Here is a 13,737-nt window from a genome sequence, read left to right as displayed (position 1 = left end):
AATGACTGGTACCATTTGAGATGCCTTAGATATCTCAGACATCCAGGACACTCGTGGAGCTCAAAGGTATGACACAGGACCTGTGAAAGAACTGCAACCTTCTAGAGTGGCAGCTGGAGGCCAGGTGGGATACCCCAGGAAACCCAAAACAATACTACATTGAAAAGCTGAGTTCCAGGTTAAGCACCATTTAAACTGAGCTGAAACACATTCTATTCTCTATTAACTGTATTCACTAGATCTTTGATGGCAGTAATAAGAGTTTAGACACACAGTTTCCACACATATGACAGTACTTAGTCACTTAAATTTTGTTCTTTAGTCTACAGGTGAACTTAGCATTTCAAAATGTGACATGAACCTTAAAAGTTCCCATTTTCCCCCATTGACTATGCAGAAAGCCAAAGGTGACTTGCTCAGCAGGAGGCCTCTATGCTGCAGGTGTGAGAAATTCAGCAGAGTGAGCATACTGAAATTCAGTTTGAGAACCTAATTATGAAAAAATCTTAATAGCTGCATCTATTACTCTGATGCATATAATGTATGATCTATATTTTCAAGAAGTTTAGATCTTTTGTCAGAATCAGTCATCATAGAGAGAGAAGAAAAAAAAATAAAGCTTTAGTATCTGGTTTCTTGGCCTCTGCCCTAATACTGTCAATTTGGCTTGTCAGTTAGTGTCAATTGTGGTTATATTGATCTGTGTGTTTTATGGATTCTACCTAGAATTAGACTTTTTCTACAAACTCAGATACTACAGCAAAGTCCATGCCTTCTGAATTTCAGCCACTACTGAATTAAACATTAAGGCTACTTTTCTAAAAAAGGAGTCAAACTTAGTTATTTTCATCCTTCTCCTTTATTTACTGATTATCTTTTTACTGGACTGATGTTAGTAAAATGAGCAAAATTTTACCCTGCCTATTGGGGGCAATATGACATAAATGATTATTTATTTATTTTGCAATTAAGCATACTGTGATATTATGAAAGTAAGTTAGCTGATATTCTTTGTTTTATTCTGATCCCATTTGTACTGTACTAAATTGAGGATGTTCTCCTGAAGGCAAACAAGGGACACTCTTGAAGAAAAAAAAAAAAGAAAAGAAAAATCACAAAAAGCCTCATTTTTTTGTTGCTGTTATTGTTTTTTACTGGAATATTATTCTAGTTTCTGATATAAAGTTATGTAGCATTAAATATTAATACAGTGTAAAAACTTTACAAGCAAATATATATCTGTCTGTGTTCTAATGTTACAACAAACATCACCAAAGATATCAGTTGTATGTATCATCTGTAATATTTTGGTTTTCTTGTAATAAATTGTGATTTGACAGGGAAAAAATATTTGAACAATACTCTTTGGCTGCCTTCTTATGTGTGTGTATTCTTATTTTTAATTGAAAGTTCCATCCTGAAGATGTTATTCATGTGAGATTCATCACACTTAACTTTAGCAATATAACAGTTAAATAGCATAGCCGTGATTTAGCTTACCCAACCTTAGAAGCTGCAATTCAGTTACAGAGTGAGATGTCTAAATTCATGTGCTCACAATACAGCTGTTACATTTCAGCCAGGGAACACTTAAGATTCCTTAACATAATCATCCATAACACTTAACGTATGCTAAAGTATCTTGCCTGGACTCCAGCTGCTAGTCCAGAAAAGAAATGCATTAAGCCTTTTCAGGTATCTCAGGGACCCTAGGTTGCTTTAAAGACTGTCTAAGCACGCACAACTCAAATGATATTTAATTTTTTTTTTTTAAATCCAGTCCAAAATGTCTAACCTGAGTTCAAACAGGACAGGATTATATCCGAATGCTATAACTACAGCAATTTAAATTAACCCTGCTAATCCATTCTAGTAGTTTTAATATAAAATATTCACCCATATGGCAAACAAAAATCATTCTTATTTTTTATTGTTTTAATTAAACAAAAATTCTCATCAACATATTCTTGTCTGCTTGTTCAATTGGGCAATGTCAGTCAAAGCCAAAGGCAGGTAGTTACAGACATTCAACAGGATTTCTGAAGAGTTGCATAATCAAACCTCAGCGAGCAGAAAATGGGGGGAGGGGGAACACAACCTCACAGCTTTTAAGCCCACTAATGAACCTCTGTGCCAAATGCTGAGCCCACAGGAGGTACAATGTGCATATACACACTTATATGTGTGTGAATATGCACATTCACACTTAGAAATGAGCAAGTAGACAAATCCTAGGCTCAAGGTATGAGTACAAACTGGCTCATGTTCACATTGCCAAGGGCTAGTCCCCTCTGTAGCAATTTTGTCTTGTACAGGGCTAGCAGAAAAGTCTGAAAAAAGCTAGGTTATGATATAACAGTTTTTCAATAGGGACGGTCCATTACAGATTATCTGTTACAGATTATAGCTTCAGTGCTTGAGTTCACTCACGTTCTGGTTTTATTAATTTAGCGGGATAGAGTACCCCATTCCAGTCCAATGCAAAAGGATGTACATCACACAGTTATGTTTTCTAAATTTTCTCTTTCTTTCTCTACTGTTTGACATTTTGATCCTTCATGAGAGATTAAGACTGATTCCTCATCAATCCAGACAGAGCAGGGATTTGCAACTCACTTTCTTCTCTCCCCAGGAATAATTGTTTTTGAATTTAGTAAACCCTGACATTTGGAAAAAAATCATTTCAGTGAAAACTACAGAAATTTATCTGTGGATGGGATTTTGTCTAAAAAAACCAATAATGTTCTGATGAAACATATACGTTGATAATTTCCATTTGTTTTCTATATCATGCTAGATATGATTATGGCTCCACTATCAACCCTTCTATAGCAATTATCTTAAATTTAGCACTCTCTACTAAATGTCTTTATCATAGGCTTGTTGCTTCATAATCAGAAACGTATTGATTTCAAATAACCAACTGCACTGGTAAAATCCACGTAAAAGAACCATATTTCAACATTATCTGACCAATACTCTGTTAGTGATGTAACACTAGTAGCCAGAACGGATCCTTTAAAATGTGCAACATGTTTTTAAACCTTATTAGCAAAATTTTTTCTTCACTTTTATTTCATTCCTAATTTCATCCATATAACATAATGGACATGCTCAAATACAATACAAAATGAGGCTAAGAATCCTTACATTTATTATTCAGGTTAGAGCTTATGAATACTATGAAATTATTCAAAGCACAAATGGGCCTAATTTAATATACATGTCTGCAACTAAGCTAATAAATTAGGGCAGACAGTAATTTATGAATCTGTAGTAAGAACCACTTTCTTCTGAGCTTAATTTCAATATTGCCTTATTATAAGGCCCAAATCAACAGTCTAATCATTATCCTAAATATACTTTCTCATTTATTTAGTTTCAGTGGACTATTGTCTTATACTAAAATATTAGTTAGTTAAGATAATCTTTCATTAATAGCAGTGTAGTCATAGAAAGACCTTTCAAAAACCTAAGTGCTTCCTGTTCCCATGGGCACCTTTAGCCAATGTCAGTAACATCTTTCACTCTGCTGTTCAGATCTGCAGTTCTCCTTCCTGAATAATTTCAGCAAATCTGTAGGGGCTAGCACCTGTATTTAGAGTACTCTTCTTGTTCATTCTCACACTGTCATATTTTGTCTGTGTATCATGTTATTACATTCAAAACTATGTATATCTATATTAAAGCACAAAAAAGACCAAGAAAAGGAAAAGAGAAAGACAAAGTAGGTTTGGGTGTTTTTCTCCCTATAGGATATGCATATTTCTATTTCAGTGGTTTAGGGGTATCCATCAACCTAGCTTTTTGACAAGTGTTTCCAAGAAAGGACCATCTTTTCATTCACACTTATTTTTTGACTACTATGATCTTCACCACATGCCAGAGAATTAATACTATGCTTGTATTTTGAGTAGATCCTGTTTATCCATATTTTCTTACTATATTAACTAAAACAGAGAAAAATCCTCAACAGACACCTGATAAAATAACCTTTATAACCACAGTAACTAATTTTGAAACATTTGCTTCCCGAACTGTACCACTGGAAAAAAAATCTTATGCTGTTTTTGTGCTTTCATTCTCTCCATTTGTACCCAATCTAAGTTCTGACACTTCTCTCTAAAATTCCATGTTGCTTGCAGAATGCCCAGTACTACCAACTTTATTGTGCCATATTTATCCTGGGCAACACAATACATCCACTTACATTATGACTAATAGTCTCTGGGGTCTAGCCATATATTCTATACCCTGCACCTAAATCTTTCCTACCATCTGTCTTCCCTTTAAGATATCTCATGTGAATAGGTTGTTACTGTGTGTCCATAATTAAATTATATTTTTCCCTTTTCAGTCCTCCTGTGAAAAAGCACAGTTTGGCACCTTCTTTTCATAAACCAGATTTTTTCTGAGACACTTTCCACTGTATTTTCATATCCATTGGTAGCATTTATCTCTCATTGTGATCATCTTAATGACTTCAATAGTGACTACAGCCCTGGAGTATTGTATTCCTCATTTATATTTCAAGCTTTACCCAAGAACCAGTTATCTACTATTATGGCTGCAGCAATAGCTGTCAGGATTTTTTTGCTGTTGTTACATTTTTGTTTCCTGAGCCTTCTATTACTTTATGATGTTTCTATTATAGTTATTATGTACTGTAGCAATTTCTAAAGGCATTGGCTGAAATATGAGTCCCATCCAAACCCAAACATTAGTCCCCAAGTCAAAGAGCTAGAAATTTGAAAAGATAAAAATAAAATTCGAGTTAGGAAAACAGATGGAAAAAGAGTGTGGGATACATCTGATCTAACTGATAGCCTCTAAAAATCAATGGTTGTCCTTTAAAACTTAATTGTCATGTCTCAGCCAACCATCTCTGTTATAATATCTTTTGTATAATTTCAAGGGTTTGATTTGTTTCTCACATGCATTTAATTATAGGCAGTGTTGGTGTATATAATAGAGCTACATGTAGGATTCAAATCCTCTGCCCATTCATAGATATGCAGTGCTGTTTGTGGTACCTTAAAGTACCTTGCCTCGGCACCGGCTGTCCATATGTCCTCCAAGCCTTGAGTCTTTTCTGTCAGCATCATGCAGACAGCTCAGATACCATTGTAACTCAAATTACTGATGTGGACCTAGTGAGTCAAGCCACCAGCCTCTTAGTGTAGATCCAGAGTTCAATTCAGTTGTTTCCAGGCGTCTACTCCTATTTCAGATGCCTGAACGTATCCCACCTAGGCTCCAGATGCCACCCCAGAAATATATTACTGTGCCTCAGTCCTTATTTTGTGTGTACCAGCCTCATACATACATCTCAGATACTCCAGGACACCTCAAGCACTACTGGTTTGTGCTAGGGGAGTTCATTCAAGCCAGGTGAGATAAACACCATCAACACTCTAGGTCACATAGGAATCCAGAATAAGACTCATGTTCCCTAATTCTTTCCAGCAGACTATACTGCTTCTTAATTTCTTCATAGCTGTTCTTCATTAAATTTTCCACCAGTTTCCAAAGTTTTCATAGTGGCTTCCCAGCCCATCTTTACTATTTGAGTTGTCATTTAAAGAAAGGAAAAAAAAAAAAAAAAAAAAAGAACCATGGTCTTCCCATTTTTTTCTTTTCCTCAAGTCACATTTTAATGCACCTTGTTTGCTAAACTTTCCATCTGCAAGAGAGTTGCAGTCGATTCAGAAATAGTAAAGTAACACAAACCAAGCATGACAAACCATGCTTAGACATGCTTTGAGACCAAAGCTTGAAGGGTCTTTCTGAACAGTCATGATAACAATAAAAGTCATTAATGGCTAAGAGAATTTGTTCCACTGGCTTAGTTGGAAACTGTCTGAGGGGGCACTCTTGCTACCTAATGGAAAGGGAGAAAAATGGAGAGGGAGTTCTATGGGGCAAAATCACTTTGTGCTGAAACACTATCACTAAAACAATGGCACTTAAAGCAGTCATTCACTTAAAGTCAACTCAGCGTCTTCTACACTGGGCTGTTTCTGTCCACTCTTTCCTCTGCTGTGAATTTTCAAGTGTTTGATGCAGGAGACTGCTATTTTCTTCAGGGGAATTTCTGCTGACTTTGTTCCTCTCTCACACAACTGAAAAATGTATTTAAGAAGTATACACCGTAACTGATTCAAAAACTTTAGCTGGTAAATGAAAATATTCATCACAACAATATATATAAATTGACCTGGTAATTAATCTTCTAGAAGTAATATTGATGGATCTCATTTATATTTCTCCACCAATAAGATAATACAAAAGTTTCTGAAACTCTCAGACAATTATGTTGTCTTCTGTTACAAGTTAACCCATTAAGCTACCATTGCGAAACACAATCATAATGAATGTAATGTAATGTAACCAAATTCTTGCAACATTTTTTAGTCCACATTTTTCCCATTGCTAATATTCATCTGCCTGGGAAAAGCTGAGGACAATAAAAAAAGATTCTTGTGATTTTGATTTGCCATGTCGATAGTCCTAATACAGCTTAAACAGTTTATACATTATACATTTAAAACAGATTATACAAATATCTGGATGATTTTGGGGCAACTGTAGCTTATCAACAGAAACCATTAATTCTTCGCTTTCTGACTTGTTACCAAATCCCAAATAAAATGTACTTATGCAGCAGCCAGCTGAGAAGTCCTGCCCATTGCCTGGAAATTTCTGTACCATGAATCACAAAGAATTCCCACAAAATTGAACTGCTCAAACACATGGAATAAGATTCAGCCACAGAAACCGTGCTACGACACATATATACCTATGGAAACTTTTCTAAATACAAAAGGATCTACTTGCTGAAGACCATAATCATCTAAGAATGCTCACTTTAGATCACACGTGAATAAAAACGTAGCCAAACCCACTCTGACTGACCCGAACAGTATAAACAGCTACACTAAACTCTGGAACAAAATCCTGCTTTGTTTTGCAACTGAACAAGCCACTGACAAAAATACAGGGATAAAGAAGTTGCCCCTTTACTAAGAGCTACTTGTCTGGTGGACTTTCATACTTGGGCGACCTACAAAACTTCTCATGGGTGATGGAAGGTAGAGATTATTCTGTTGGGAAGGAGAAGCATTTTGCAGCCTCTTGCTGCCCTAACTTTCACCCTAATGAGTTTTTCCCCCAGTTTAAGAAACTGTGAAATGTTCGTCTTTTGTAGTAGTTAATGGCTGTTCTAGCTGAGTAAACAGTAGCACCCAAAGCCTTTTCTTCTCCACCAGATAAAATCTGACCCCGTTCTTACAAAAAAAAAAAAAAAGTTTATAAAAAAGTTTATATTACCTTAGTATGCACGCCAATCTGAAACAGTGTAATGCAACTGCACCAAAATTTTAAAATAACCCAACACAAACAATAATATCGCATTCCTCTGCAGTTCCACCAGTACACTTCTGCTCAAAATGATACATAACCCCTATAGGTATTAATTTAAATTTTTATCGGGTTGCTCCTAGAGTTCCACTCAGTCTTCTGCAATGGCATGCAAGAGGCTACCATGAATACAAGCATATATTTCTATGGCAACAGTTTATATTTTAGGCCAGTCTTAGTTGAAATGCTTGCAGGAAAAAAAAAAAAAATTACACCTAACTAAACAAGATATCTGTTCCCTTTCTGTCTGTCCTGTCTGAAACAACAGAAATTTCTTCACTGTGATGACACAGATGCGATAAGAAGTAACATAATGTGATATAAGTTATGCCTAGAATTATGAGATTAAGTTAGCAGAAAATACGCACATTTTGACACAACATGGATATTATATAGACTTCCAATGATAGAAATATTATCACAGTTAGGCTTTATCAAAATGAATAAAATATTTAATTTTTTGTTATTCTTATTAATGCCATACAGCTAAACATATTTAACATATTTGCACCTCACTCTCCTTTAATATATCCCAAATCATCCCTTTTCTTTCTCTCATTTTTTTCTTTGGTGAGTGGGTTGAGGTTTTTCTATAAAAATTACATTGGAAGTGCTAAACATGCAAATAAGATAAACATCGTAATTCAAAGCATAGTAATTATATCATCTCAGAGAATTAGGTGATCTATGTGTCTTAAGGGTGAGAGCCTGCAAGATGGAAGAAAGAATCGTGTCATGTTAAAATCAGAAAAAGACATAGGAAGAGAAAGGGTCGTTTTGTTATTTCCCCCCAGCCCAGAGTGATAAATGCACATCTTCAACAGTTCAATTGAACGACATTTCTATTTAAGTATGACAATGAAATAGCACTTTAAGAAAAGTAAATGAGCAAAGTTACAAGTTTATGCTACTTCTAAATGATGACAGATCAAAACGACGTATATTTAGCATTATATTCCCTGGAATGTATGCATGCCTGATCTCTGTCAGTGATTTGACAACTTTAATTTACTATATCTTTTATCTTAACTCCCTTAACAGTGCTTGTAATGTAACTATGATTTTTTTTTTTTACCATGCTATGTATCCTTAATGTTCTCAGTTCTTCAATTTTGACACCACAATATTGTGGAGAAGGCAGCAAGACTTACGTAGTCATCTAGGGGTGCACTAGCTCATTCTTAAATGTTTTTTTTTTAATTATGCCTAAATAAAATCGATGGCCTCCTGAGGACAGAACTACTGTCTCACATGTAAATGCATTTTCCTTTTCTCCTCAATCTGGTAGATTGCACAAAGCACAACTAGTGCCTCTACTGCCATCACTTTGTTTTACACAGAATGTCCTGGCAGAACAATCAGTCTAACAAAGAAGCAAGGGGGATAAAGATGGGCCCTCAAAATAGGAACGGTTTGTATAGTCAGCCAGGACATCCCATTTTCAAAGCTACACAATCAAACTTCAAGATATTTTCTAGGAGACTGCAGACCTTTCCACAGTGACAAAGGATTCTGGAGGAATGATCTATTGCCCACGTTTAATACTTCATGAACACCCGGAATCAGGCTTCTACCTCGTTTTCAAGAGTGTGCCTATCTATTGCAATGTGTATGTATGTAAGTCTGTTTTCTCCTAACATATCCCAAATGCGGGCATTTTTTCTATAAAGCAAACCGAATCAGTATTTGAAGTTCAGCAAGTCCCTTACAGTGTTATACTCTTTAAAATGAATCTCTGCCTGGAGAAAGCCAGAAGCAACGTGACTGAAATTCTCCATATCTCCTCTGGGACTGGAGCTGTGAGTTACAAGTGATCTGCAGGGGCTTTTGCCTTTACAGGTTTTACTGAGTTTAGGGGCACTTTCCCTTACAGGGATGGGATCAAATACGAGCTGCCTGAAGTCCAGCTGCAGCACTGCGCCGTGAGTCGCTTTTTTTTTTGCTTTTTTTTTTTTTTTTTTTTTTCCAGCGTTTAGTATCAAAGGGTGCAGCTAACCCAGAGCAGGGATGGGAAAGTCCCCTCGCTAATTAGTTTTCCCACTCGCAGCAGCTGCTGGAGCCCAGCCGCCCGCAGCAGCCCCGCCTCGCCGGCAGTCCGGCAAGCTGCCTCCGGGCCTGAAGTGCTGACCGGTGAAATCCGGCTCCTGCTTAATGAGACCGAGCTAGGCAGAGTCAATTAAATCAAATTCCCACTAACATCCCTAATATATCTGCAGTGTGTGTGCAGCAGAGGCGGCGGCAGCAGCGAGAGATTCACCGTATTAATAAAGGGATTCACTGCCGCATTACCAAAAAAAAAAAAAAAAAAAAAGGCGAGGGAGAGGGAAGGAGGCAGGAAACTTCTGTGTGTTATTTACACCGGGGAAGGGGTGAGGGAAGGGTGTTTGTGCCTCTGAGTGTGAATGAATGAGAGGAAGGGACAAGAGGAAGGGAGGGAAGGAGGGAGAGAGAGAGGGAAACACACACAGAGAGCACTGAAAGGAGGCTCTGTCCCCTAAACCCAAATAGCCCACTTGCAAGAACTGATGCTGGAAAAATGGTAAGGACCCGGAGTTGAAAACATTTTCACTTTAATACTGAAAAAATATGCCATTATAAAATCCTCGAATAGAATTAGTAATTTTTACTTGCTTCCTCAGTTCTGGTTTCCTCAAGTTATAGTAAGATTTACAACAGCACAGAATTTTCTACCATTAAACTTTGCAGCCTAAGCACTAGAGTGACATTAATTGGTCATGCTTAACTGCCTTGGATTTTTTTTTTGTATGTTTACACTGTTATCATAATAGAAATCAAGGGTACTAATTTTTACATTCAGATGGAAAGGCAATACTGAATATGTATACTGAAAAAGCAAAAAAGGAAAAAAAGAAACACAACCTACCATCAACAAAGCAAATATCTCCCAGCAAAGTAATTCCCTCCTCAAAAAAAAAAAAAAAATCCAATGAGAATATTCATGCAACTATGTCTTAAATAAAACCTTTACAATTTTTTCCACAGTAAAAGTACGATCTCTACTGCCTATTGATCACACAAAAATGGCGAAATGGCACTTTTTATTATCATACTGTATTTCGTATATAGAAGGTTTGATACGAAGGGACTTATCAGGTAAGAGGGATGATGGTGTGAACTAGACGCTGCTTCCAGTTGGGGGCTGGAGCGTCCCTGGGGTGCGTTGTATCCATGCGAGCCATTTTTTTTTTTTGTCCATTTGTCTGTTTATTTCGGAGTCGGAGTCATTTATTTACATTACATTCATGCCTTCGTGCAACTTTCCACTCCTGCTTTGCTGTCAGGAGGAGGCCGACACCAGCCTTTCCTCCGTCCCCCTCCTCTTCCCGGCCTCTCGGAGAGGAGTCGGTCCATAAGGGAAGAGGGCAAAAAAGCAAAACAAACCCCAACACAATAGAACAAAAGCCCAACAAACCCAGGAGCCGAGTCTCGCCCCGCCGGAGCCGAAGGAAGCGGGTCCTCGCTTGTCCCGGCAGCGCACGGGAGGAGGTTGCGCCCACCACGCCGGGCTGCGTGGAGCTGCAGGGGTGTGCCCCGGTGCCAGGCTCCCCCCCCACACCAGGCCTCGGTGCTTGCTATGGGGGTCGTGAGGAGAGGCGTGCGTGCGTGTGTTTTGTTTCTCAGCAAAGGTAGTCGAGGTGCGGAGCCATCCCACTGGCCTGAGCGCGAAGGGCCGGTCCCGGGTGGCGGCCCCCCTTGGTCCCGCCCGCTGCCTCAGTCTGACAGGGAGTGGGAGCCGCAGTCGTAAACCCTGTGGGCCCCGTCGGTGCTGTAGGGCCCGTTGTGCCAGTAGGACGAGTCGCAGACCGTCTGCAAGGAGTTGATTTCAGATGCAGAGGAGTTGGCGTCCCTCCTCTTGGACCGCTTTCTGTTCCTCAGGATGAACACCAGCATGCCAACCACCGTGAAGGCAGAGGTCACAAAAACCAGCAGGAGCCCTGGCACCAGCACCGAAATAGAGACCCGGCTGGTCTCCAAGTAGGAGTTGGAGTGAGTACCTGTCTCTGTCAACCCAGTGCTGGTTTTGTTAGGAGAAGTTAATGTGGGCGAGATTTTTAACTGAGGGCAAATCACATCGTTGGAGAGAGACTCGAAATCCTCCTTGAAGAAATCTTCAGGGGACTCGCACCTCAGGTCGCTCATAATCACCTTGGGGCGCAGCATCTCCGCCCACTGTTTGAAAGGCACGATAGGGCAAGTACAGTCCCACGGGTTGCCATGCAGGTCGATCTGGGTGATGGAGGTGAGCTGGTCCAACACCCCCACCACCGGGAGGTACATGAAATAATTGTTGTGTATGCTCAGCTTCGAAAGTGAGACTCCAGCGAACACGTCTACCGGAAGAGACCTCAGCAGGTTGTTGTTGAGGATGAGGACTCTCAGTTTGGGCATCACATTGAAGGTGCCGGGCATGATCAGCTGGATCCCATTAAACTCCACATTCAGATACTCCAGGTTTTGCAGCCCAGCAAATTTCTCCCGGGACAGGGTGTCTAAGTAGTTGCTATCCATGTAAAGCCATCGAAGATCGAAGAGGTTCTTGAAGGTGTTGTTCTCCACGGTGGCGATGTTGTTGTTGCCCAGATCGAGTAAATTAAGTTTCCGGTAATCCAGAAAGTGGGATTTCCTGATGGTGTGTATTTTGTTGTCTCTAAGAAACAGCTCCTGCACATTGGACGGCTTGGGCTTCAAATCTACCAAGCTGCTCACATTCCTGTCATTGCAATTAACCTTTAAACCTGAGCCAGGGATCTGATCACAGCTGCAGATCTGCGGGCAGGACACGGTAGCCGGTAGCTTGCTCTTGGCACTAACTGTCGACACGGCAGCAGTGGGTCTGGTCTTGATTTGCCAATTGACAGGAATCTTTGTACCTCCGTTTGGACCAGATCCTGGCGTGGCAGGGTCTTCTTTGCCATGTATTTTAAAGGGGGTTGGAATGGGACCAGGATCGCAGGTTTCTTCTTCGGCAGGGGGAGCAGCTAGGCTAGAATCCACTCTGTTCTTTTTGCACAGCTCTTGCTCTGTGGTCTCATTTAAATCTTTGCCCTGCAACCTAGTGGGAGCCTCACAAATCACTCTGCCGATCAAAGCATTTTTGGGTATGTTTTCCAGCCATTCCTTCAATGACAGCAGATCGCAAGTGCAGTCCCAGGGGTTATCCTCTAGCAGGATTTCAGCAATGCCTGGGATCTGCTCCAGGACCTCCTCATAAGGCAAGGTTTTAAGACGGTTTCCCCGGAGGTCGAGGTGGGTGATCGGCACATACTGAAACACATTGGGGGGCAAGGTGCTGATGAGATTGTCATTTAAAATCAGCACCTCTAGCTTGTTTAAGTCCCTAAATGCTCCCGGGTCAATATCCCGCAATAGATTAAAATCTGCCTGGAGGTATTCCAGATCGTCCAGCCCCAGGAAAGTCTGCTTCCTGAATGATTTGATCTTGTTGTTGTTTATGTGCAAGCGTTTCACCAGCTGCAGCCCAAGGAAAGCCCCAGGAACAATCTCATGCAAACCGTTGTTTTCCATGTGCAAACTGACTGCATTGTAAAAGTTAGCAAACTCATTAGGGAAAAGTCGAGTCAGGGAATTGCCATGCAGGAATAAATGGTAAAACTGGGAAGTTGGGGCGGTGAAATGTTGCAGGCTGGTAAATCCCTTTTTCTCACAGTCTACGTGCAAATCCCCTTCTATCTCGTTGCAGGCACAGATCTTCTCTTTGCAAACGTCCCCTGTAACGTTTCCAGCAGCAAAACAAAGAGACGTCTCCAGCAACAGAATCCAAAGCAGCATTTTTAAACCGAGCAATTCATTCCCGATCTCATCACAAAGTAACAGCAACCATCCTCCTCACACGGAAAGCAATTCCAGTTCATTCAATACATGGAATGTCCGAACCAGCACCAAAGGGGGAGAAAAAAAAAAAATATGTGGGGAGAGGGAGCAGGGAGGGTCGGCGGAGGGGGGGGACTCTTTCTTTCCTCCTCTCTCCCTCTCTCCCCCCCCCACGTACAACCGCAACAGCCCAGATTCCAGTCAATAATTATATCCACAAACTCTCCAGGCACGTACTGCAAGGCACAAAAAAAAAAAAAAAGGCCAAAAAACAATCCCCCTCCTCGATCCCCCTCCCTGACGCCTGCCGGGCGGCTAAGTGGAGGTTTGCCGGCCGGGTTGGCTCACCGGCGCGGGAACGGTGCTGCCTGCCACCGGCCGCCGCTGCATGTTAGGGAGGCGCAGGCGGAGAGCGCGGCGCTGGCCGCGGAGGTGCCGCTGCGCGCGGCTCCGCGCCGGACTGAC

At 40.4% G+C, this 13,737-nt stretch overlaps 1 protein-coding gene across 1 annotated transcript; it reads right to left on the bottom strand.

Annotated features, from left to right (window-relative positions):
* Window positions 1-10,618: 10,618 nt before the first annotated feature.
* On the bottom strand, window positions 10,619-13,529 carry SLITRK1 (SLIT and NTRK like family member 1). Its single transcript, XM_014955490.1, has one exon. The coding sequence runs from the start codon at window positions 13,228-13,230 to the stop codon at window positions 11,152-11,154; it is 2,079 nt and encodes a 692-aa protein (XP_014810976.1). The 5' UTR covers window positions 13,231-13,529; the 3' UTR covers window positions 10,619-11,151.
* Window positions 13,530-13,737: the final 208 nt, after the last annotated feature.

This window comes from Calidris pugnax, unplaced genomic scaffold (assembly GCF_001431845.1).
Source record: "Calidris pugnax isolate Ruff unplaced genomic scaffold, ASM143184v1 scaffold153, whole genome shotgun sequence".
Lineage (NCBI taxonomy): Eukaryota > Metazoa > Chordata > Aves > Charadriiformes > Scolopacidae > Calidris > Calidris pugnax.
Note: the sequence above shows the minus strand (reverse complement) of the source record. Positions and strands in the feature narration are given on the sequence as shown.

Bases quoted from the DNA above. Each gene is read 5' to 3' on its own strand.
- SLITRK1 (XM_014955490.1), bottom strand. From the start codon at position 13,230: ATGCTGCTTTGGATTCTGTTGCTGGAGACGTCTCTTTGTTTTGCTGCT.